At 50.8% G+C, this 24114-nt stretch overlaps 8 protein-coding genes across 8 annotated transcripts; 3 read left to right on the forward strand and 5 right to left on the reverse strand.

Moving 5' to 3' along the window:
- Positions 1-130: 130 nt before the first annotated feature.
- On the reverse strand, positions 131-1585 carry CONPUDRAFT_117160 (uncharacterized protein). The gene is made up of 4 exons (XM_007766384.1): positions 1228-1585; positions 964-1173; positions 377-907; positions 131-326 (listed from the first exon to the last, which is right to left on the reverse strand). Exons 1-4 carry the CDS (start codon positions 1573-1575, stop codon positions 279-281), a joined length of 1137 nt encoding a protein of 378 aa, XP_007764574.1. The 5' UTR covers positions 1576-1585; the 3' UTR covers positions 131-278.
- A 114-nt stretch (positions 1586-1699) lies between these two features.
- Positions 1700-4534, reverse strand: CONPUDRAFT_79647 (Metallo-dependent hydrolase). Its single transcript, XM_007766059.1, has 14 exons — positions 4283-4534; positions 4183-4229; positions 3773-4126; positions 3681-3719; positions 3523-3632; positions 3334-3466; positions 3180-3279; positions 2917-3121; positions 2777-2854; positions 2712-2724; positions 2527-2652; positions 2401-2466; positions 1917-2345; positions 1700-1837 (listed from the first exon to the last, which is right to left on the reverse strand). Exons 1-13 carry the CDS (start codon positions 4500-4502, stop codon positions 2220-2222), a joined length of 1617 nt encoding a protein of 538 aa, XP_007764249.1. The 5' UTR covers positions 4503-4534; the 3' UTR covers positions 1700-1837; positions 1917-2219.
- A 2216-nt stretch (positions 4535-6750) lies between these two features.
- CONPUDRAFT_97351 (asparaginase-domain-containing protein) lies at positions 6751-9809 on the reverse strand. Its single transcript, XM_007766385.1, has 10 exons — positions 9296-9809; positions 9207-9246; positions 9010-9146; positions 8856-8955; positions 8700-8810; positions 8572-8646; positions 8504-8521; positions 8180-8448; positions 7543-8124; positions 6751-7488 (listed from the first exon to the last, which is right to left on the reverse strand). Exons 1-10 carry the CDS (start codon positions 9779-9781, stop codon positions 7306-7308), a joined length of 2001 nt encoding a protein of 666 aa, XP_007764575.1. The 5' UTR covers positions 9782-9809; the 3' UTR covers positions 6751-7305.
- A 159-nt stretch (positions 9810-9968) lies between these two features.
- Positions 9969-12742, forward strand: CONPUDRAFT_79649 (bifunctional tryptophan synthase TRP1). The gene is made up of 12 exons (XM_007766060.1): positions 9969-10022; positions 10074-10238; positions 10296-10389; positions 10448-10586; positions 10635-10731; positions 10785-11368; positions 11419-11461; positions 11509-11691; positions 11742-12057; positions 12107-12367; positions 12416-12492; positions 12545-12742. Exons 1-12 carry the CDS (start codon positions 9981-9983, stop codon positions 12638-12640), a joined length of 2097 nt encoding a protein of 698 aa, XP_007764250.1. The 5' UTR covers positions 9969-9980; the 3' UTR covers positions 12641-12742.
- Positions 12743-13513: 771 nt separating this feature from the next.
- CONPUDRAFT_134768 (GTP-binding protein lepa) lies at positions 13514-17251 on the reverse strand (the record flags this gene model as incomplete). Its single annotated transcript, XM_007766386.1, has 19 exons — positions 13514-13685; positions 13736-14131; positions 14189-14592; positions 14646-14745; positions 14793-14832; positions 14886-15069; positions 15119-15244; positions 15297-15468; positions 15520-15585; positions 15639-15715; positions 15766-15909; positions 15959-16020; positions 16070-16269; positions 16328-16486; positions 16537-16595; positions 16650-16664; positions 16726-16810; positions 16925-16954; positions 17180-17251. The coding sequence occupies 17 exons, from the start codon at positions 17249-17251 to the stop codon at positions 14345-14347; spliced, it is 1839 nt and encodes a 612-aa protein (XP_007764576.1). The 3' UTR covers positions 13514-13685; positions 13736-14131; positions 14189-14344.
- A 134-nt stretch (positions 17252-17385) lies between these two features.
- Positions 17386-18345, forward strand: CONPUDRAFT_97362 (mRNA splicing factor). Its single transcript, XM_007766387.1, has 4 exons — positions 17386-17497; positions 17548-17701; positions 17767-17878; positions 17939-18345. The coding sequence occupies exons 1-4, from the start codon at positions 17412-17414 to the stop codon at positions 18046-18048; spliced, it is 462 nt and encodes a 153-aa protein (XP_007764577.1). The 5' UTR covers positions 17386-17411; the 3' UTR covers positions 18049-18345.
- A 103-nt stretch (positions 18346-18448) lies between these two features.
- CONPUDRAFT_162236 (uncharacterized protein) lies at positions 18449-19857 on the forward strand. The gene is made up of 7 exons (XM_007766388.1): positions 18449-18606; positions 18675-18695; positions 18748-18848; positions 18906-18927; positions 18979-19079; positions 19132-19279; positions 19330-19857. The coding sequence occupies exons 1-7, from the start codon at positions 18546-18548 to the stop codon at positions 19782-19784; spliced, it is 909 nt and encodes a 302-aa protein (XP_007764578.1). The 5' UTR covers positions 18449-18545; the 3' UTR covers positions 19785-19857.
- A 54-nt stretch (positions 19858-19911) lies between these two features.
- CONPUDRAFT_97365 (WD40 repeat-like protein) lies at positions 19912-23316 on the reverse strand. Its single transcript, XM_007766389.1, has 13 exons — positions 23195-23316; positions 23042-23143; positions 22553-22970; positions 22349-22499; positions 22158-22294; positions 22007-22104; positions 21603-21889; positions 21397-21543; positions 21229-21345; positions 20948-21174; positions 20815-20896; positions 20623-20752; positions 19912-20569 (listed from the first exon to the last, which is right to left on the reverse strand). Exons 3-13 carry the CDS (start codon positions 22852-22854, stop codon positions 20328-20330), a joined length of 1920 nt encoding a protein of 639 aa, XP_007764579.1. The 5' UTR covers positions 22855-22970; positions 23042-23143; positions 23195-23316; the 3' UTR covers positions 19912-20327.
- Between the last annotated feature and the right edge of the window lie 798 nt (positions 23317-24114).

A 24114-nucleotide genomic window follows, 5' to 3' on the forward strand; every position in this document is an offset into this window, starting at 1 on the left:
CCAAGTATTGACGAACGCGGATAACTCGTAAGTGCCCAAGGTAAAAATCACGGCAATCGGATTTTACGAATATTATATTACGTAATAATCTTCACCTCCACAGCGTGTATCCCTATCAGCATGGGTACATGGGTCCAAAGTAGAGACTGTAGAGTAGAGCGCAAGAAAACGAATATGTTTTTGACTAAGAATACACGGGCAAAGCATTGATGCAACCGACAAGCACATAAAATCGCTTCAAGACAAATGTTGACGATCATCACCCACAAAGACGCCCCTTACGCCGTCTGGGCCCGCAGCTGCTTCTGCTTTTCTTGCTCCAGACGCTGCAAGAATTGTAAGCATGGCTAGTTGGGATGTGGTAAAATCAGCTCACATGGTAAAGTAATTGAACAGCCATTTGGATATTCGCGGGCTGGCCGGTGATGACGACTAGACGTTCTCCTTCACCTCCAGAGGGAGCAGGGGCACCGTTCATACCGACGCCAACAGCACCGGGTTCCATGATTTTAATTTGTGAAGCGCTCATGTGCCGTATCTCGTTGATTTTGCTTCCACCTTTGCCAATGATGCAACCGACGAGATCGTTGGGGATGTATATTTGCTGTGTTTGGAGCTGTTGAGGGGGATTGGGACCACCGGGACCGCCGGGACCACCGGGACCAGGAGGACCAGGAGGACCACCGGGACCGCCAGGACCGCCGGGACCGCCAGCGTATGGCTGAGAAGACGAGTATCCTGGGACGTAAGATGACCCAGTGTACGGTGGCCTGCGAGTGTAACTGGAGGGCCGATAACTTGAGTTTCCCGAAGATGGGAGCCGCTCATTGGCCTCGATGAGAATATTGCCAATATAGTAAGTGGCGATATGAATGGCGTCCGCAACACCTGCCACACTGAGGACACGCTAAAATTCCGCCAGATGAATGACAAGCTGTGCATATATCATATGATGGAACGAACCTCTGTAGACCCAGGCAGCATCCCTTCGCTCGCATTCAATCTCGCTCCGCTGGCATCTTGGATTTCCTTAATCTTCGAACCTTGCTTGCCGATGACGGAGCCCATACGAGAATTAGGAATCATAAACTTGATGGTGACTGCGCGGCTTCCGGGGACAGATGGGACGTCGAAAGGCTCGTCATTGATTCTTCGGACTATTAGTCCAAACGCCTGAAAGTGGGGTTCATATATGCGCCAGTCTATCGACATGTATTGGGAACTGACTTTGGAAACGGCATCCAACGGGCCGCTGACGTTGAGAATACGCTCTGGGTTCCCAGGTATGCTCTCAGAAACAACGACGCGTGCGCCGCTCTTCTCTCGAATTTCGTTGACGTGTGTGCCGCCCTTACCGATGATGATCGACGCGTCCTGGGTGACGATGAGGCAACGCATGTGAATCATGGCGGAAGCTGGCGCGTTGGGGTTGGTGGAAGCAGAAGGAGCTGCAGAGGTGGTGGCTAACGATCGCACGGCGTCGTCGGAGCCGTCCTCTTTTCTGGCCGAGGACGCGGGATTGGGGGAAGGAGTAGACGCGTTGGTGTCTGCTGTGTGCGCGAGACCTTCGGCCATTATTACATCGTGATTCACAGACGCAGAGCCTGTGTCCTGGTGATTCTCAGCACGTGAATCATTCGAGGCTGAAGCGCCGGTGTTGGCACGCTTATGCTGTTTCTTCTCGTCGCTGTCGGAAGGAGACCTGGAACGCTTGCGGGTCTGATCAGCTTCTGCCATGTCCAATTTCAGTTCAAAGTCCTGTGGTCAGAATACGGTCTGGGAATGGCTTGATAGGGTATTATGTGTGACTGGGATAAGATGCGGACGGACGATAGGTCTGATGGAACCGAGGGGGGATGGTAAGGATAGAGTATGGACGTAAAGGGAGGCGGCATTTGCAGAGCCAGAGTACGTACCAGCCTAGTGTGTCGTTCAAATACGAAGCTAGAGAGCCAGAGACGGTCTGTCGACAAAGAGGTCAAGGGCAGCGATTGAAACGGTGTACAGCACGTTTTGTAGTCGACGACGACAAGTAAAGAGGTATATTTACGCGGGGCGTCTACTGGCTGGGCGTATGTGCAAACAGAAGGCAACACCACAGCCACTTTACAACCTCCGCCACCCCTAAACTCCCCAGACAGAGGACACACATGGCCACATAGGACCACATCCCCAGAGTTTGACCCGAACATGGCGAGCAGTACTTGATGAAAGCCATGCTATTTCCAGTTCCCAACTTGGTTCCGGGGTGCTTCCATCCCAGCCACTATCTTGATAAAGCTGGTCCATCGCTTTTCCCATGCGGCCATAGCCATCTCTTTTTCGTGATCGGACAGCATTGAGAACTGCCAACAGTATCTGAGTGTTTCTACTCAAATGTTTGCAAGCGATACGTCGTACCGTGATGCTGTCTCTTGCCATCTGTCCCAATGTGAGTAAACCAGTCACCTCGCTTGCCATTAAAACCTGTTTATGTGATGAGCTGGTTGAAGAGATACAGCTCCAGGCATCTTCAAAGTTTCCCACCTGGAAAAAATCAAAGGAGAGACCCATGCTGTTGAAAGGCGCGGGATCATCCGAGCACAACACCACAGGAATACCATTGTTAATCAGGATTGGTAGAGGATGCATTGGCATTGACCCCGTCAAGCGCTGGAATGAAAGTCGGGCGCCAATTAGTCCGCACAATGGACGAGCGCGCGACCCTTTACCAGTATTTCATTTCTGCTCTCGGGAGCATGAGAAAGATACTCTCGAAGATGGTATGAATACGCACGAAATAGGGCAGACCTCGATGGCAATCTGCCGTTCTCTGCATATCTCCATAAGTTTCGGATGTTTGGCCAATGAGAATCTGATTGGGTGGCATGAACATGATTCTCCATGTTTTCAAAACCATCAATATTGGAGCCGCACCCGTGCCCAATCCGCTTAGTGTTCAGCAATATTGCGTCGTAAAGGTTCATGTCAGCCTTGGTGCCATCGCCAAGAGTCTCTCCAGCATGGAAGAGGAAGGGTACATCAACGCCAGCATCTCGTTGACGATCGACAAACCGTAATAACACTTCTGCGTGTTCAAGCAAGCTAGTGCCCAAATCCTCAAAGCCAACGAGATCAAAGCCTATTTATGCAATGGGCTTAGCTCGCAATAGTCTCCCTGTCGGCCTGGCATTCATTACCAGCAATAAGATCGGGAAACTCTTTCTTCAAAGAAATGCATTCCTCGGTGGCATCTATCATTTCTTCCTTGGAGATTGATCTCATCATGTTGTAGATGACCTGTACACTGGGTCAGATGGTCAGGTTGTTGATGTGTGCGTACGATATCCCGACCTTCAGCCCTGTAAACTCGTCGTCACGACCTTGGGCTGCTAGCTCAGCTTTGGTTTCCTTGATTAATCGCTCAAAGATGCGAAGTAATTCCTTAAGCTCTAGATGGGTCTTCGCATCTTCCCCGAGGATATATCTGACTGCCGGTAAGAAGGTGGATCTCGTATTTATGAATCAAATAAACATTCAAACCGAATGACGAAGGCTGTTCGCACTTCAATATAAGAAATACCATCCCGTATGGAAGACCTAATGAATTCGCGCAGGTACTCCGTGAGTATGGGAATGAACCTGATAATCGGCTACAAAAGATTTGAGCTTGAACGCATGCGACAATACTACCTACGTACATCCGTAATCATGAAGGTGGACCCAAACTTCTTCCATATCTGCGGAGGTTTTGTGAAGATTAGCATCTTTGGTGTGTTGGAACTGTGCCTACTAAATCAGCAGTTCTGTACGTCTCATATGCCTCCCCTGGGTTGATGGTGAATATATCAATGAGCCACTTGTCGAATCCCTCAGGTCCACCAAGGGTAGGATCGAACATCTTTCGCGCCGTTTGGATAGAAACCCAGGTGTTTGGGGTATAGAGATCGTCTGTGATGCCCGGTCCTCCTGAGTACTCTTCCACAGGAAGAGGCTTGAACTCTGGTGTGGCGGTCTTGATAGAACTCGCGTTGACAACGCAGGGAACGCGTATGTGAATGGCGCGATGCTGTAATGCAAGATGTAACAGGAACTTCGCGTCCACTGTGGCGTTTTGGTGCACATGTAGCAGCGCGCCCTTGGGCATCTACTGGCATCAATATCAGCGAATATAAAACACACGCCCTAAGATGTTGACGTTGCCTGTCTCAGAATTTCATAGAGTTCTGTCTTTACAATCACACTCTTTCCTGTCACATGCCTCCGTTAGAAACAAACAGGCACGAATTCACCACCATCGTACCGGTAAGGAAATCCATGCCCGGAAAGGCCTTTGGAACGCCATCGTGTTCCTTGCTCCAGATTGTTTCAGCCTCGCGTGCGCGTATGGCGCGTACAACACGGTCTGCTTTGACCTCCACATCAGTAAAGCTTCCAGCACGAACATGATCAACCCGCAATGCGCGATCTTGAGCAATAAGCTGCGTGCGCTGCTCTTTGTAGTCCGCGAATGAGGCCATCATGGAAGGTCTGCTGAGAGAGAATTCGAGACGTGTCAAACACAGTGATGGACGTGTGAGGACGTATTTGAGGGTGGACCCAATATTAGTACAGGATACTCGGCTCCGAGGTAACGTGTCGCCCCCCGTCAATATGTAAGTTCGTTGGCTTGACTCGAGCGGTCAATCCACCAATCATAGACAGTGATGATCCTAGGGTGCCGGATCCCGTACACTATACCAGCAGTACACGTTAGTAAACGTTAGTATCGCACAGGAAAGATCTATGGATATCCCATTATTTGCTGTATATTTGCAGTGTAACGATAACCTGTTGGTCGTGACCAGGTACCTCCGAACACCCAAAGTAAAGTATCTCACCATGTATAGAGTCAAACCACGCCCCTTCTGAATCCCTCATAACGTTCTACAACGTTCTGATTCCTGAAGCTGTCGCATGATAGCATCCGTGTGTCGGACGGGCACGCACACCATTGATATTATGCTGTCGTGAACCAGCACCAAGAGTGGCTATTTCACTGCAGTTGTCACTTCATGACACAGCTCAGGAGGAAATATGTTCCTGGCGTTTTCCAAAACAATCCACGGGGTTTCAAAGGCGATCTCACGGAAAAAGAAAACGTTTTGGATTTGTAAACTGGAAGCGCCGAATAACCTGGACCGCTTGCGTCGAGAGCTCGAGGGGCTGTGTGGTAATCTCGAATATAACCAACACAAAGCATGGTGACCTGTGCAACCAAGAGTCCCCTCATTCCAATTCTGGACGTCGAGGCCGGTAGGGTGACATTGACCCTAACCCTAGTGTAGGTCTCCTTGCAATGAACGCGTTCTGGCATCTCGCGCTTTGACGCGCACCGCTTGGATCAACATACATACACCCGCGACTCTAATCAAGGAGTGTAACAGATACATACCCAGCAATTAGCGCTCTAGCACTCGCAGATTACCAAACATGTCCTCAGACGACGACCTGAGTAAGCTCAATATATTCTTGAGCCACTGATACCGCTCACGTAGGGCAGACAGCTTTGAGGACGGCCCAAAGGCAAAGGGGCGCGTCCCTATTCGAAAGAGACAACGCAGTGCTTCACCAGGCCCAAGCACAACCACAAAGAAGCCCCCTTCTAAGGCTAAGGCTGCCCCTATCGCTGTTGACGATGACGACGAGATCATGGCAATAGATCCTCCAGACCATAAGAAGTCCCAGAAGCCACCCTCTGCTAATGGCGTCAAGAACGCTGCAAAGGGCAAAAAGAAGGCCACACCAAAGTGCGCGTGTTAGACCAGGCCCTTTGACTATTTAACTGACCCAGCCTCTAGCGCAGAAGTACCGCAAGCAGTTGACGAAGTTAGTGAGGAAGATGCCCCTCGGAAACCGTCCAAGCACATAAATGGCATAGTTGACACCAGCAAGTTGAAACCGCGCAACGGGGTTCATACCGCAAAGGAGCCTATTACAGCAAAGGAGTTGATTGAGCTTTCCCAGCTCAGAGATCGAGAGCGGGAGGTACGCGTTTACCTTCTCATCCGTATGGATATTACCCAACAGCTGCTAATGTTTCGCTCAGTTGACAAAGGACCTGGAGAAAATACTCTCAATACGGAAAACAGAAGCGGAAAGTCTATCACAACAGATGCAGGAACGATACGATGCTCAATTAAAGAGTAAGTCCGCACGTCCTTCTTGCAACCACGAGGGAGCTCACCCTCTCCCACAGTTCAGGAGGACCTAATCAAAGAGCTCACGTCACAACTGGCTCGTGTGGATCATCTCACCAAAACTGGACAAACCGCGGCTGTCCAGTTTCTGACGCGGGAGGCTGCTGACGAGGAGAAGAGAGGTGCAGAGGAAGAGGTAACTCGGCTGAGAGAGGTCATCAAGCAGAAGGATAGAATGCTGGTAGAGAAAGACAAGAAGATTGCTGAGCTGGAAGAGTCTGGTATGCTCGAATTATCATCGCCTTTGCCCCGTGGACTGATTGCATTTCGTAGCACTCCAAATTCGCCGAGAGCTTGACACGGAGATTGCTCACTCCAAAGCACTGCAGGCCAGCAACAATCGTGCCGCAACTGCATCATCCGCCGCCGCTAATCCTCGGAAAGTGTACGGCACGGACGACCCAAAGAACGCGGCAGTCATAAAGCTTTACGAGGAAATCACGAATCTGCTGGTCGTGAATGTCAAGCATGAACCGAACCAGGATCCAACAGTACAAAATCCGGATACCGTCTTCACGTTGATATATACGTGGCAAGAGTCAGCTCGAGATGACGAGGACGAGGAAATTACAATGCAGAAAAGTGCGTCAAGTACTGACCTTGCAGACCATTACTAAATCGCACATGCAGGCATCAACTTTATGCTCCGTCTCTACTATGGGCCTCCTGATAGCGAGCCAGGGGAGGAAAACCAATCAACCGAATCAGAAGATCGCGCTCGTTATACTCCGTTGCATCTGGATCAGGAATCTCAGATATTCGTTGAAAGACTTGAGTTCCTCAGCGGTTCATTTACGTTCCCCGCTTCTCAACATGCGCTCTTCTTTAATACACTTGCAGAGAAGGTCGGGAATGCATACAAGGCTGAAAAGGGGATCTCAGTTCAGCAACCCGAGGAGCAACCCGAGGTGGTAGACTTGGTGGACGATGACGATTAACGGCTTTCATCTTGCTTACGCGAGGCGGCGATTTTCATGCTTGATTTCGAACTGACTGTATCATAGGTTACAGCCTAAGTTAATTCTGAGCGCCTCATATTCCTGATTACTTGGCAATTTTTGTGTAGCATACTCTACATACAGTACATTCAACTCTCTAGTGGCAGTTCCATACCCGCCTTTTCCCATACCCTTCGAGCCTGTTTGTTTCCTGATCTTACGGCACACTGCAAAGCTACATTGGTGAAGCCAGCATCAATCTCGAAGCCACTGAGGTTAGCGCCCGCTGCCACTAGTAAGTCGACGATAGGTCCATGACATTGACGTGCCGCCTGGAGCAGTGGTTGGTGACGCAGCGCGAGACGAAGGCATGTCACATCACTCACATAGTACAGAGCAGTATGCCCAAGGGTGTCTCTAAGATGAACTAGTGCACCAGATCGTAGCAACAGTTCTGTGCACTCAGTGCTTCCATTCAGAGCAGCAACGTGCAACGGCGATCTTCCACTTCCAGGTTCTAAGCAATTGATTATTCCTCCGGGTATAGCCAGATCGGTCACATCTCGTTCTTCCAAGTCCAGCGCTGCAGTCTCGAGGCAGAATTTGAGAGACTCTAAGTGATCCTTTGCTGCCGCTAGATGGGCCAAGAAGGGTAAAAGAGCAGCCTCAGTCGTAGCAGCTTCAGCAGCAGTCCTAGTCCATGGTGCGGGAATGTCTTGCATTTTTTCGCTGCTCGAAGAAGGGGAAACCACGATTTGAGGGGTATCTCGGTTGAAAGACGATGTTGTCACTAGGTGAGTGAGGATGTTGTGCATGATCTCAGCATCGCCTTCAACAGACGGTTTCGCGGGGACGGAGTGCGCTCGGCGGGTGAGCTCTCCTCGCAAGGGCTGCGCGATGAACGTGCGAACGTCCTCCACCGTCAGCTCTGGTTTGCACAGCAGGTAGCTGAGCTTGGTGAGCGCACACTGGCCGGCAACTTGTTTGTAATCAAAATCGACGGGTGTTGAGAAAGCAGCATACCTCTGGTGTCATGTCTCCACCGGGGATCACACCGACCTGCAATAAGGTCCTACCAGTTTCATATGCATCGGATACTGATCCCTTAGCGCATTGAGATATTGCCACGATGATGACACCTCGCGCGCACGCTTCTTTGAGAGCCTCCATGAGATCCGTTCTTTGTGGCGCGTTTCCGGCGCCGAAGGTCTCAAGGACAACGCCGTGCACAGGAGGCATAAGAAACGCCCTCACGGTCGCCGCAGTGATGCCTGGAAACAAGCGCAGAGCAGCTGTAAAGCGTGAGATCGCGAGTCCAAAAGATTCGTTAAGCATGGAACCACTTACCGACATGAGGGCTGAGGTCTCAAGATTATCGTGAACGCAAATACATGACAGATGGTAGGACAACCTACTCTTATGTGCTTTGAAGCGTCTAAGGCTTGTCTGTCGGATAACATCGTTCCAGTTGACCTCAATGTCAATGCCAACTGAAAGAGGGTATCGTTATCGTGCACCCTCCCACAGCGGCAGAGGGAGTTACCGTTTACGAGCGGCGGAAAGTTCGGGCTATGGAAAGCATTGAGATCGTTTGAAGATCCCTTGGACACCCTGTTTCCTCGGAAGAGCGTATGGTTGAAGTACAGGCTACATTCTAGGGACTGTTAGTCCATTTCAACCCAATCGAAAAGGAATGTACCAGGTATAATGAAACTTCCGGCAATTGTCAATGCTCCCAGGAGATTGTCGACTGCATCATTGCGCAGCTGAGAGAGGGGGATTTGAGCTCCGGTCAAAATCTAGGTCACCGTTCGAGCTATATTCCCAACCAGAACGCGAGTGGTTAAACATACCACCGTCTTTCCCAGATCTTCTAACAGAAAACTGAGCGCACTGGCGGTATATGCCATAGTATCTGTCCCATGCAGGATAACGAAAGCATCAAACACGGAGTAGTTTAACTCAACCTCCGTAGCGATGCGAATCCAATCTGCCCTAGCATGCTGTGGTTAGGGAACCAGAGCATAATGTTATGAACAGGCTCGGTTACCAGATATCTCAATGTTGCTACTATCCAACAACGGGTTCCACTGAATGACGTTTCAGTTTATTGCATAATCTGATGAGAATGGCACAGACCTCGAGAATAGCATACCTGATGCGTTTGCTCCCGCTTTGCCCTGGTATCATACTCCGAGGTGTGACCAGTGTAGCCAGATCAGCTTCATAAACATTCTCTGCCACGCGTTTGGACATAGGCTGAGGGCCTTGGGTAAGAGCATCGCTCTCAGAGGATGCGAGGCCACGGGGGCTGCCTATGGGCCGCGATGAACGGACAGGTAAAGTAGGCTGATGAGGCAGGCTGGCGGCAGTAGCTTTGGACGAGGCGCCTACGGGACTCGATCTGCCGCTTGTGGTGCTCCAGTTCCTGTAGCCATCGACAGATGCGGCGTTGGAGAAAAGTGAGTCCTGCAAGGGATCATGAAACCGTTTCTGGCTACGTAGAGTCTCTGTCAAGAAGTAGGGCTCAGGAACATAGCCCTGGGCGCTGACAAGCATGCCAATCGTGCCCCCTGTGTAGATAACGAGCACGCGAGATTCATCAGCTGGGCGAAGTTGATCCATTTGATTCGGGGACGGGGTTTAGTGCGATGATGGACGGAGACAGGAGGTATTAGTTGAGTCAAGCGTTTTGTACACCGAAAGGTCAGTGTAAGTAAAGCCGGACAAGACCGATGTCGAGGATAAATGATCAAGTCATGACTCGATCGACTCCATCCAACCACCCACATTTTCTTCCTGCCCTTCTCTTAGATAATACACCATGGATGCTATCAAGAAGGTGTTTGAGGCCAAGCAAGCTGAGGTACATCTGCCAACCACGTCTCGATTCAGCTGATTATACAACTTGCTCTAGGGATCTCCAGCGTTGGTCACTTTCGTGACTGCTGGCTACCCCAGACGCGATGACACTGTGCCGCTTCTGTTCGCTATGGAAGCTGGCGGCGCGGATATTCTCGAGGTTGGCGTGCCCTTCTCAGACCCCATCGCAGATGGCCCTGCTATTCAGGAGACCAACACCGTAAGCACATCACACTCTACATACTGCTTTCAGGAACTTCATCTTCTGTTTGGTCAGGTTGCTGTCCAAAATGACGTGGACTACACCACTGTACTTGCGCAAGTAAAAGAAGCTCGCACAAAAGGCTTGAAGGCCCCTGTTCTCCTCATGGGTTAGCCCAATTCCCTGTCACCTGCAGTATGTGCTTACATCTATAATCCAACTTACAGGTTATTACAACCCCATGCTTGCGTACGGCGAAGACAAGGCCATCACAGATGCACGGGAAGCTGGGGCGAATGGCTTCATCATGGTGGATCTACCTCCCGAAGAAGCGATCAACTTCCGCGAGAAATGCACCAGCGCAAAGTGAGCATCCTCCTTATCCCTTGTCAACAAATACTGACCAGCAGTTAGCCTCTCATACGTGCCATTGATTGCACCGTCAACGTCCCTGCATCGTATCAAGTTTCTTGTTTCTATCGCCGACTCGTTTATTTATGTGGTCTCCAAGGTATTATTCTGGCACAATTTACGAGCTGGCTTAATCATGCTGAATCGGTCTAGATGGGGACGACAGGCTCCTCTACGTCCGGCGTCATGAACGCGGCACTCCCGGACATCATTTCGCGAATCAAGGAATATACTGAAGTATCCCTTGCGGTTGGCTTCGGTGTTGCAACCCGCGCTCATTTCGACACCGTTGCGGACGCGGGTGCGGATGGCGTGGTCATCGGAAGTCGCCTTGTGTCTGTAATCAAAGAGTCGCCGAGGGATGAGATTGCTCAAAGGGTCGAAGCTTACTGCAGAGAAATCAGCTTGAAGGGCCAGCCCCCACGAGCTCGGTCCCCGAGGACCTCATCTAAGCCTTCCACACCCTCTTTTCAGGAGCAGAAAAAGTTCAATGTCGATGGTCTTGCCGTCCTTCCGCCTCGCTTCGGTCAGTTTGGTGGGCAATACGTCCCCGAAGCGCTCGTTGACTGCCTTGTGGAGCTTGAGGAGGCCCACAACTCGGCGATCAACGACCCAGAATTCTGGAAGGAGTTCCAGAGCCACTATGGTTATATGAACCGCCCCTCAAAGCTTTATTATGCTGAGAGCTTGACGGAGTATGCGGGCGGTGCAAAGATTTGGTTGAAGCGTGAAGACCTGTAAGCTCCTATTTCCTACTATCCAAGTCTCCTTCCTCACGTCCCTTTAGGAACCATACTGGCTCACACAAAATCAACAACGCCGTTGGCCAGGTTAGTAACAGCGATGATGATTGGAGTAGCGGCTTACCCGTCCACAGATTCTGCTCGCGAGACGCCTAGGCAAAACACGCATCATTGCCGAGACTGGTGCTGGTCAACACGGTGTAGCCACTGCTACCGTCTGTGCACGTTTCGGGCTAGAATGTATAGTCTACATGGGTGCCGAGGACGTTAGGCGTCAAGCACTCAACGTCTTTCGGATGAACATGTTGGGCGCAAAGGTATGTAGCTAACACCGTGCTGCTGCACTTTGGCTAAACGAGATGTTAAGGTCATCCCAGTCGAGTCTGGATCCCGCACCCTGAAGGATGCGGTCAACGAAGCGATGCGTGACTGGGTCACGAACCTGTCCACCACCCACTACTTGGTCGGGTCGTGTATTGGTCCTCATCCGTTCCCCACCATCGTGCGCGATTTCCAGAAGGTAATTGGCAGGGAAATCAAGTCACAGATGCAAGAAGCGGCAGGAAAGCTTCCGGACGTTGTAGTTGCGTGTGTTGGCGGTGGCAGTAATGCTATTGGAACCTTCTTCGACTTCATTCCAGACACGAACGTCCAGCTCGTTGGTGTCGAGGCTGGTGGAGAAGGTAACAAGATTCATCAGAGACAATCCAAAGTTGTTGACTGCGTGTACAGGACTCGACGGTTCGCGACACAGTGCTACCTTGTCGATGGGCCAACCAGGCGTCCTGCACGGTGTTCGGACGTACATCCTCCAGTCTACAGCGGGTCAAATTATAGAGACGCACTCCGTTAGTGCAGGTCTCGATTATCCAGGAGTTGGCCCCGAACACGCGTGGCTTAAGGACACCGGGCGAGCCGAGTATGTCGTCGCAACGGACGAAGAAGCTCTCAGAGGTTTCAGGCTGGCCACCCAGAAAGAAGGCATTATTCCAGGTGTGTATAATGTCTTCATGTCGCAACCTTTTCTGAGTCGATGTCCAGCTTTGGAGTCTTCTCATGCTATCTGGGAGGGTGTTCGACGGGCGAAGACATTGCCGAAGGATGTTGATCTAGTCATTGTACGTGATACGATGCAAAGTAAAGAACGTTCACTAAACATATTCACTTCAGTGTCTCTCCGGAAGAGGAGACAAAGATGTGGAGCAAATCTCTGAGCTTTTGCCTGGGAAATGGGCGGACAAGTTGGACTGGCACATATCAAACTAAGAGACAGTTCTAACATATAATGCTAGCGTATGCGAATTATAGCCAAACTGTTGTAGTAGACACGGTACATATTTACTTGCCAAATTAAGCGCTGTACTCACCTGTAAAGATGATTCGTCCGTCCGAGTCTTAGCATACTCCGTCTCAAAAGCAAGGCCCTAAGCAACTTTGCTGATTGACATCCCCCTCTTGCTCTGCATGGCGACCGATCCAGCCAGCGCGGCGAACCAGCGCATCGTCGAAAATCTTGCTGCAAGATTGCGAAGAAGGTCAGCGACAACCCACCTCTCCTATGATCTCAGCTCCCTCAGATCGTTCGTTCTTATTGACTCGACAGGCAGGTAAAAGGATCTCGCGAGACCGCTCTAGAGACCGTCCTCGTCTTGCGCCAGGTAGTTTCCAAGGCGCGCTTTTCGAACATCGATCAGCTCGTCGAGATTATACGATCTGTCGGCCGCAAGTTGGTGGAGGCCCAACCTAAAGGTATGGATGACGCCTCGAACTTCATCGGGAGCTGCGTCCCATGATTCACTGCCTTGTACACCAGAGCACACTGTCGGGAACACCGTTAGGAAGGTTCTGCATCACATTCGAGAGGAGTACAATACGGCGACCCAAGGCAGCGCATCGGCCTCGACCTCAAAATCTGGCCTGTCAATATCGCGGTTTGTCCTCCAAGGACAACCTCGGAAGCATGTTAACGCCCCCGTGAAGCTATCTCACGAGGAGCGCCCCACCTTGAAGGAGAATGATCCCGACGATCCCGACGCATTCGCGCGAGCGCTGAAACCAGTGCTTATGGAGGCGATCCAGGACGTGTTTGACGAGCTGGAAACGGTGTACGACAATATATCGAAAAACGCGAAAGACCATATACACTCTGAGTGCGTGTTACAGTGCCTCTGGTTCTGTGTCCATCTCATACATTGCAAAATCAAAGCGAGATCATCTTGACGATCGGCAAGTCCAGCACCGTGGAGGCATTCCTCAAAGCAGCCGCTCCTTATCGAAAGTACACCGTCATTGTGGCAGACACTGCACCATCGTATGCGCTGCTATGAATGTGTACTGTGCAGCTGCTGACCCTGCATACAGATACAGCGGACACGAAATGGCTGAATCGCTGTCTTCTGCAGGGATTTCTACCGTCCTCGTACCAGATTCCTCAATATATGCCCTCATGTCTCGAATAAACAAAGTTATTCTCGGAGCCCATGCCATCCTTGCCAATGGTGGTATGTTTGCCATCACAGGCTCGCTACTCGTCGCTACCGCCGCTCGCGCGCACAGCACGCCAGTCGTTGTCTGTGCTGGACAGTTCAAGTTGACACCCCAGTGGAATCTCTATCATGAGTATGGCGCTCTGGACTTCGCTGATCCAGGAAGTGTACTAGGCTTCGAGGAAGGAGATCTTGTGGACAAAGTCGATGTTGTGAACCCGTTCTACGACTACGTTCAGCCAGAGCTAGTAGATGCCTTCATCACAAACGAGTGCGTTGGCTTTCACTCTCGTTATCTTCTTAATTCGTTCTCTGATATCGTTTGCAGCGGTGACCATCCTCCCTCGTCGGTATACCGCCTGATCAAAGAGGCATACGACGACGAAGACTACGAGCTCTGAGGGATGAAAGCAAGAAGCAGATTATGATTTACGCTACAGCATGTACTCTATAGATAATGGATTACCCGCCTTGCAGCTTGTGATTACTTGTTCTTCGTGCTGAGGATATCAAAGAATGCCTCCTGAGGCAGGTCTACTTGCCCAATCTTCTTCATGCGACGTTTGCTTTGCTTCTGGTTCTCGAGGTGCTTCATCTTGCGTTCATAGTGACCACCATAAAGGCCAGCCGTTACATCCGCGCGCATCGCCGAAAGATTTTCTCGAGCTATGATCTTCTTCCCCACCGCAGCTTGGATGGGTACTTCGAACAGTTGTCGAGGGATAACCTTGTCTGTGGCCAGTGCATCAGTTGTAGAGCGAATACACTCAGCAAAGCTCGCTTACGTAATTTCTTGACCCATGTCCGCCCTACGTGATCCTGGGCGGAGCGATGGACAATCAACGCTAGAGTGTCCACGGGCTTGCCATTCAGGAGGAAAACCATCTATTTCACTCAGAAGCCGTCAAGATAGAGCCAGGGGTCCCGCTTACCTTCGATAGCTGACTTGCTCTGTACCCTGCATCCTCATAGCTAGAAGGGCAAGTTTGAGTAAGTCAGATACCGCTCAAGTTAACTCCGCTCACTCGAAGCTGGCGTAACCCGAGCTTCTACTCTTTAACTTGTCAAAGAAATCGGTGACAATCTCGCTAAGAGGAAGTGTGCACGTCAGTATAGCGCGCGCGGAGCCCAAGCCGGCGTCCAAGTAGCGATGGTCTATGTCTTCTGCACGGTGAGAGTAGCAGAGGTCCATCATCTCTCCCAGATAATCTATCACTAGATTAGCAAAAGTCACAATATACGGGCGAATTCGTCAAACCTTCAGGGACAATAATCGTGGCCTTCACAATGGGCTCTTGGACTTGAATGACTTTTGAGGCCGAGTCGGTCGTGTCAGGGAACTCAGTGGGGTTGCTGATGAAAACCTCCCTGTCTCTGTAAACCACTGGGCTGCATCAATATTTGCTGCCCACAGTAACATAGGTTTCTTAAAGCACCTTTATACGGGACTGTTGGGGCTGTGATGATGATATTGGCATCATATTCGTCCTCAAGACGCTGCCGGAAGACGTCCATGTGCAAGGTGCCTAGGAAACCTAGACGGCATCCTTGACCAAGGGCAGACGAAGACTCGCGTTGCACCGAGACGCTTCGATCCGTGAGTGTCAGCTGAAAAGAATATATGAGTGGCTGTAAGTGAGCACAGGATCTCGCACCTACCCGTTTAATGGATTCTTCCAGCTTCACGAAGTCGTTGGTGTCCACTGGGAATATACCCGCAAAAACCTACACCAAAAATATGAACGCGAATACCTGGGCAAAAGTATGGTCTGAATCACCATAGCCTTGGTAGGCTTAAAGCCTGGCATCGGGTCTACAGGACTGCCGACTCGGTGTAGGGTATCCCCGACATGAGCTTCATAGACCAATGAGTATTTCGTCCACCGACATCTGTATTGTCCCTACCCTCCGTCGAGTCCTTCATGTTGCAAGCCATATACCCGACCTGACCAGGGCGTAGCTCTGCAGTCGTGACCTCTTCCGGGTGCATGACTCCAACTTCCATGACTTCGTATTTCTTACGGGTGTGGCAGGAGCTAATCTTGTCACCTAGTATACATTTAGTGAAAGCACAACAGTGCATCTGAGATCTGCTCACCTTTCTTCAATATACCGTTCTGGACTGCTACCAGGGAAATCACACCACGGTACCGGTCATACCTGTGTCGCATAAATGTAGTGAACAAGCCTGAGAATGAATGATACATACAAAGAGTCGAAGAGGAATGCTTTCAACGGTTGATTTTCTTGGCCTGCAGGCGGAGGTATGCGATCCACAATTGCCTGAAGGACTTCCGGTACACCCTTGCCGGTTTTGGCAGAGACGTGCAAGACATCCTTAGGATCTATTCCAAAAATTGATTCCATCTGAGCAGTAATTCGCACAGGGTCCGCTGCAGGCATGTCTATCTGCCAGGTTTGCTCATATTAACAAGGAGAATCACAAAATATCTACTGGGAATCGCACCTTGTTCAGGACAGGGATGATTGTCAAACCCCGGTCTTTGGCGATGTGAAATACTGACAAGGATTGGGCTTGTACACCTTGTGAGGCATCAACTAGGAGCAGCGCGCCCTGACAGGCTGCCAATGAGCGGGACACCTCCCAAGCAAAATCGACGTGGCCCTGCAAGCTCCGTTAGTGTTAGACGTGCATACAGCAGCATGAACACTTGCAGGAGTGTCAATAAGGTTCAGAAGGTAACTTTTCCCGTGAGCTTGGTGCAGCATGCTAGCGATTGGACTGAGAAGGCGTTCTTTGGGTACATAAGATTAAGAGGTCTACCTGGCGGTCTGAGCTTTCACTGTGACATCGAGTTATTTGGGTTATGATGTGATCAGACATTGGGCTTGTTTAGACCGCACCAGTAATTCCGCGTTCTCGCTCTACTTTCAACTTGTCCAAAAACTGTTGGTTGGAACCAGCAGACTTCTCAATGGTGCCCGTGAGCTGTGATGAAGGTTATACCCCGTTACCAGCGTGTAATATGAGTGGAGCAGACCTCGAGCAACCTAGGCAGTGCATTTTAGTGCCACTAAGTACAGCTGCATAATGTAAACACACACCGGTCGGCCAAGGTGGATTTACCGTGATCTATAGTGCGCTCCCGTGAACTCGTAGACAATGACGAGACCTCTCGCACTCACCAATGTGGGCTATGATTGAGAAATTGCTGCGTCAGCGACTTTCAATACATCTGCTGGTCCACTTGCGCTATGTTACACACCGTATGAGGTCGCAGCCAAACTGGTCCGTTTCAATAGTTTTGTGCTTATGGGCCTGCGCGTATCCACGAGTCGTCACTAGAGAAAAACATACTGGTATCCGTCTAACCGAAGACTGGTGTCTTTGGAAGAGTTGGAGGCAGCCCTGGCGCCATGCCGGGTGCATGACACTATATGAGCACTTCAAGTGGATGCAAAGTGGATGGCTCTGGAAGAACAAGACGTCGGATTCGGAACGCGCGCGACGCGTCTCGATCGGACCGGGAGTGGACGTGCGGGCCCTTTAGACGACTTGCCTCCAGACGCTCTCCACACAGACTACACTCATGTCACTACAAGAGGCAGCTGAGGCGCGAAAGGCCCGCCTCATCGCCCTCAGACAACGCAGAGAGGGAGGCGGAGGACCCGATGGGTATGTTGTTACTTTCAGTGCCGCACACGGATGCTAACTAGCTACCATAGGTCGGTTATTCTGAACCGCAATTATGACCCTGAAACGCGAACATTGAAAAAGCGCGGGCATGATGACGATATAGAGGATACCATTGAAAAGAACGTCGAAGGAATGGCAGAGATGATTATTGCAGAAGACGAACAGCGCCGGGAGCAGGAGTTGGTGTGTGCATTTGCCCCCATTCCGCCTTTCATTGTATCAAATCTCGAGCCCGTTCTTTCCTTCAGGACATCTTTAACATTGCGCCCAAACGACCCAACTGGGATCTCAAGCGCGAGATGGACAAGAAGCTCGCAAAGCTGGAGCGAAGGACTCAGGAGGCAATTCACACCCTTATTCGTGCGTTCTCACTTGATGCTCAACTTCAGCACCTTGAACACTCTTACGTTTTTTATGAAGGTCAACGTCTAGCTGCACAAAAAGGCCAGTCTGATGACATCTTGGGGGCGATGAACGCACAAGAAAAGGCCCGTGATGCCGAAGACCGCGCATCTGACGAAGATGAATGATTCCCAGCTGCGCAACTCTGTTTGCCCGCAGGGCCTTACGCTGGAAATACTGTACGGCGTGAATGATACAGGCTCGGTCTCATTGGTTGGACACCTGCAGTCGCTTGGAGATTTGCTCGGCTTTACCCCTACGCCAGACGTGGGGATTCCAAATGCACGCCGACAGTCACGCAATCGCAATCATCAGCATGAGCAACGGGATGAAACGTAGTCAGTTCGAATTTACTGGTAGTACATGTGTGGAATCGGAGCTGTCCGTTTGTACCATCCTGTGCTCTTTCACGGATGCTTCCTCACCTCAACTCAAACCAAATGGGCGCTTCGAGCACAGGGGCCGGTACGGAGGTATTTCAGGCACGTGCCAGGATGGGAGAGGTATTAAAGCCCTCCTTGGTTTCGGCCAGCACAGATGATTCTTCCAGCCCTTCTCCCCTCGACGTTTGACACTTCATTGCGCTCTCAGGCGGCTTATTTAGAGCTAAGACATTGCGTGTAATATGTTTGATTCCGATAATCCTCCGTCTAGGGTGCCCAGTCTTGTCTGTTATTGTCAACGTGGTGTGTATCTTCCGGGCCCTAGGCGACTGCACTTCTGTGTCAATCTATCTCACCACGCACCTCGACAGTCGCTTCATCTTACGTAGATTGTAGGTTGCGTTTAGCCGATCCCTTTCTCGACGCTTACCTTCTGTGACACAGCAATCAGTAGTCTTGGCGAAGAAACACGGTTTGAACTAATACAACCGGTACTAGAAAGTTGTACTGCAGATACGTTGCTGCGTCTTGAGCAAGCCTCTCCGGTACGGGCATAGCATTTTTATTAGCGCCGTCATTGCTCATAACCCCCCTTCCGTCAGTATCTCGAAGATGACACGCAGGGTAAGTGGGGAGCTGTTCTAGGACGTCAAATGATCTTATTCCCATTGGTAGATCTATGGAAGCATCTATGTCTCAAGACATATCCTATGTTTAAAGAGCAGTGGACTTCCGGCGGCGCCCAGGACCTTGGTTCTTGGCGGGATCAGTTTTTCGTATGTATTTATCTCGTCCTAAGTACACTTAAGATTTCTGACACATATTCAGATATTACGCGCGGCCGAGGCTGAACGGCTCGAGAAAGTTGGCAACAAGCTTCGTAATCAACGACTCGAAGAAGCCGAACGCAAGAGGGAACGTGAAATCAAGCTCACCGATAGGGTACCGCCACCAAAGAGGGCGCGCATCGGCGGCTGTAAGTAGCCAGATGTCGCAGAGTGCTCACTCAGGCTCACACTATCCTAGGGGGCGCACCTGCTCCAACAAAGACCTTGTTCCAGAAGACCAAGACCCACGCATCGAAGATTCAGCGCAACATGTACAATGCTCGAATTCTCCCTGCAGCACCTCAATCCAAGACCTTCAAACCACTTACAAGTACACCTCTTCTCAAGCCTCCAGCAACGTCATCCGCGACGACGTATGGAAGCCGTGTCACGGTGAAGACCGTGGCTTACCGGAAATCTGTCCCGTCGCCTGGTTCTGCATCAAAGCACTCACAATCACCCGTGGCGGATACTGCTTCAGTTACACCCACAAAGTCTCAGCCTCAGTCCTTGTCTATGTCACCACCCTGCGAAGCGCGACCGCTGAAACCGCCGGCAGCTACGAAGAAGGATCCAATGGCAGCCCTTTTCATGCCCAAGCACAAGGCACTCTCACAGCTACCTTCACAGGCCCGTAAGTTATCTACTTCATAACACTTCTTCGCAATGGCAATTGTCGAAATCGCTCCATTTTTTGAGGTAATTCACATCAATGTACCACCGTTACCAGTCATCAGCATCACCCTTACTTCGCAGAAATTATATTATATTTCGCTGTTTAATGAAAGAAAGGTGATACAGTTGTGCCTGCCAGTACTTGCCTAGAAAGAAGCCTAAGACGAGATGTATTGCGTGACTAACTTCCACAATAGAGATGCTAATATAAAACCATTCTAAAATATGCATGAAGACGTAAAACGTGGCACGTGAACTGCAAACTGTATAATATCAATTGAGGCTTGTCTGGGTCAATGGCGTGGGTTGAGATGGGGTAGGTGTAGGCAAGTGACGGGGAGCAACGAGCGTTCGGTCCAACTGGACATGAGAGATAATGTGGTAATCAATAATACACAGGCCAATGATGATGAGATGATGATACAGAGAAAAGAGTACTTGGCCTCGCGGAAGGTCCGGAAGAGGCGGCGGCCAGAGCCAATGCCGAAGTCGAGGTACTGACACTGGCCAAGGCGGCAGGCGTCAGATCACCCCATCCCACTGTTGCTTGCCCTTGCCTTTGCCAATAGGTGGCTCGGGCTCCATCATAGAGATTTCGGGCGGTGCCGACTCCCATATCCGTATTGTGCTATCGTCGGAACACGACGCGAACATACGCTCGTTCTGAGGGTTCCACGCTACAGAATTGACACTCCCGTTGCCGTGGCCAGACAGAACTTCGAGGAGGACACCTGTATCACGGTGCCAGATATAAACGTTGGCATCTAACAATGACCTATTAGTACAAGGGTGATGAGAAAAATGAGGCAAAGGTTACCTTCACTACCGCTGGCAACGAAGTTATTGTCTATGCCTCCAAAACAACTCCGGATCACATGATGCCCCTGGTGTTGACCAGTAAACTTCCGCGCTAACCGACCTGATACGAGGTCATAGAGGTGCACCTCCTATAACACAGTTCAGGGAGTGCGAATTAATAAAGGCTCTGGAATATCTGCACTGAACTTACGTGTGGTGCGTGATTAATGAGGGCAAATTGTGAGTCCTCCGAGATCTTCACACTTGTGAGCTCACCCCCAAGTGGAATGGTACTGTATGTACAGTATCAACATCTCGCTCAGCGTAAGCACAAATGCACGTACATTGCAACCTCCTTCGTATCCATGTGATACACGATCACTTGATTCCTTGGGGGACGAGCGTCGTCACCCGCAAGCGCTGGCGAGCTTCCTCTATCACCCGATGCGTCTGGTGGAGAGGAGTAGGTCATTCCGACTGTGACAAGCCTTGAAAAGTCTGGTGATATTGCCATGTCTGTGATGCGCATCGGGGAGATGGGCCAAGAATCTCTCTTTTTGCCGTCCGAATCCTACAAAAGCTGCAGTGAGATGACACACAATCAAGGGATTGGCATAGTCCTCACCCAAGTGACGATCTTACGGTCTAGACTTCCCGAAATGAAGCCTGATCCATCTGGGAGCCAGGATAATGCTGTGACAGTCTCTTGGTGCTCGTCAAGTGTTCTCAACAATGTCCCATCCTGGCATGGTTTAGCCACTGCAAATTCGTATGGACGTATATGGATACTCACCTTTGCGTTCCACATCTTGATAAGCTGGTCAGCAGTCGTGAGGAGTATTGAGTCATCCAACGACCATGCAAGGCATCCAACGCAGTACTCGTGATCCCGAAGTACAAGCTCTGCGACGCATTCCCGAGAAGTTGGCTCAGTTTCATGCTGAACAGTGCACAGGTAAGTAAAGAGCAGTATTAGGAACCAACCCTAACAGAACGTACCCCTATGCGCCATATTATGGCGGTCTTGTCTTTGCCCGCACTGGCGAGGTATCGGCCATCATGACTCCAAGCAATATTCCACACTTCATCGGTGTGAACTTCCAAAATGGTAGTGGTCACACGAGGGAAGTCCTCCTTGTCACATTCGTGGTCCATGAATAATGAGAACGTCTGAGGGTTAGCGGGGGAGTTGTGGTAGAAACACTGTTGCCGTTGATAAAGCTGAGCCTGGCTTAATAGGGTCGCAAGACGACGCTGCGGTATCATCGTCGTTGATGAAATATGACCTGTACAGGATGTCTGAGTCAGAACCTGTGCTCCAAGGCGTTTAACCATATGACCGGGGCACCAGAGCTAAAGCCGTGGCCTCGAGTCGCAAATGTACGGTGAAAGCGGTGACTCACGCTGCAGTGAGAATAAGAGATCGTCGCGAGATGTCCCCGAGGCACCGTCCCATCCTGCGCGCTCACATAGGTCTTTAGGATTTGAGAACATGATCAAACTGGGAACAAGGTTAGCGCTCTATGATAGAAAACGTCCGAAGGTGGGGCTAACCTCGATAAGGAATGTAATTGATCAGAGCCCACATTGAGAGGTGCCAATTCTGTGCGCAGAACCTGCAGCGCAGCGGCAGTCTTCCCCGCTTCCAACAGCTCAAGATATTTCTGCTGGCCAATGAGGAACTTCACCGCCTAGAAATAAACATCAGGAGCGATACAGGCTGAGTGACTGAAGAGCCTTCGTACCCAAAGAGATGTCTCGTCAACCACGCCGAGTCGTGGAAGCAGTGCCTCGGCCTGTGACCACGAGCCTTCGAGAATGCATTGCCGAAACTCTGAAACGTACCCGGTTTCAAGTGAGTAGCCCGATTCCGCTTCAAGGGTAGCAGCAGACTCTCTGCGGAGATACGTGCATGAACAAAATATGCACAAGGTCGACGGGAGACTTACATATAGCCAACATCACGAAGGCTTTGTATGACGAGTCGCACATACTCTTCCCGATCAATGAGCAAGTCTTCGTAGAGCCTTGAGCCTGGCAATTTGACTCGGGAGACAGGTGGATGACTGTGCGCTCCATTATGCAAGCCGGCTGAGGACCCGTTAGACAGAGGCTGAGAAGCACTCTTCCCGTTCGTATATCCGTTCGAGTTGGCCACCTTATCGAGCGTGAGGTAGCTCGGGCCTGCTTCAGAGGTCGATTCGAGAGAGACCGACATGGGCGGTTCGTGGTCAAGTTCAGGGCTTCGCATCGTGTCCGGATAGGTGATTATGCGAGCGGCAGGATCGATCGAAGACAAGGAGGCGGGATTACGTATGCGAGCACTCGGGCTCTCAAGCCTGGGTCGCTTATGTGCTCTGGGGGTGTCTAAACGAGTCGGTTGTGAGATGACAAACGCCCCTGACTTTCTCGCAACCCAGCCTTGCCAATATACGCACCCGGAATGTCAGTAGATGGATCGCCGTCCGCTAAATCTTCGAGGAGGGAGCGGGAACGAATCAAAGGGAGCCGAGGAGGGGTGCGCGATGGTCCCGCAGTAGCTGTCTGTGACTTAGATGGAGATTATGGACTATGCCTATATGGCACGGTACCTTCCAGAGTCGAAACGAGTGCGGGACGAGGAGGACGGGAGTCCTGGTGGGTGTTCAGGTGGGTATGTGGATCAATGGTGACGAGCGTGCGGGGATGTATTCGGGAGTGGCATGCAGCGTCGCTGACGTTCCGTAGATGCTTCTGGGTGTCAAATCTGAGGGCTCTCGACTGTGCTGGGCTCTCTCTTCCGCTCACGACACTGATAGACAGAGAGGACTGGAAAGGGCCTGCAACGCTGCCCAGCTGCTTATGGCAAGCCTGCCTCGCGTGTGCGGTTCGCACGCTACTATCTAACACCTCTTGTCTCCGTGACCATGGCCATAAACCGGTGAATCCATGCATTGTTAAATAGCTAGTGCTATACGACGCCACCCGTTTACTACCCCAACAGTTTCACTATAGGAAACGATGTTTGGGTAAGCTCTTGCGAAATGCATGATGGCGTGGTGCTATCAGTCCATCCAGTGGCTAAGGCCGGAGGAGTAATTGCCGCACTGGAGGCCCACCCAGATGCATCGGCCCGGAGCACTCTCATTCAACGATTAGTTGATAGATCTCTCACCTAAACTCAAGCTCAAGACCAGCGGCTTATCTAGTACCCGCATTCTTCGAACTTGTCACCCACTAGCTATAGGCACGCGTCAATTATTTTGCAATACGCGTATCGATTATGTCTAGGCATCGAAAGTGACAAGGATCTGGAAGCGGAGCACGTATCATTGGTCCGATAGGTCGACATGAGCCTCTGGACACGTTTTATCGGACAGGAGGCGGAGCAGGGTGCACTTTCGAATTCGAATCATTCATTTGACGGCTGAACGCACATCGCTAATGTACATGCGCAACAGGCGAGCACGTTACGTCAGCCCGTTAGTCGAATCTCTCGACTACAGCCTGCTGGTGAAACCTACGTCTATGA

This window comes from Coniophora puteana (genome assembly GCF_000271625.1).
Source record: "Coniophora puteana RWD-64-598 SS2 unplaced genomic scaffold CONPUscaffold_2, whole genome shotgun sequence".
NCBI lineage: Eukaryota > Fungi > Basidiomycota > Agaricomycetes > Boletales > Coniophoraceae > Coniophora > Coniophora puteana.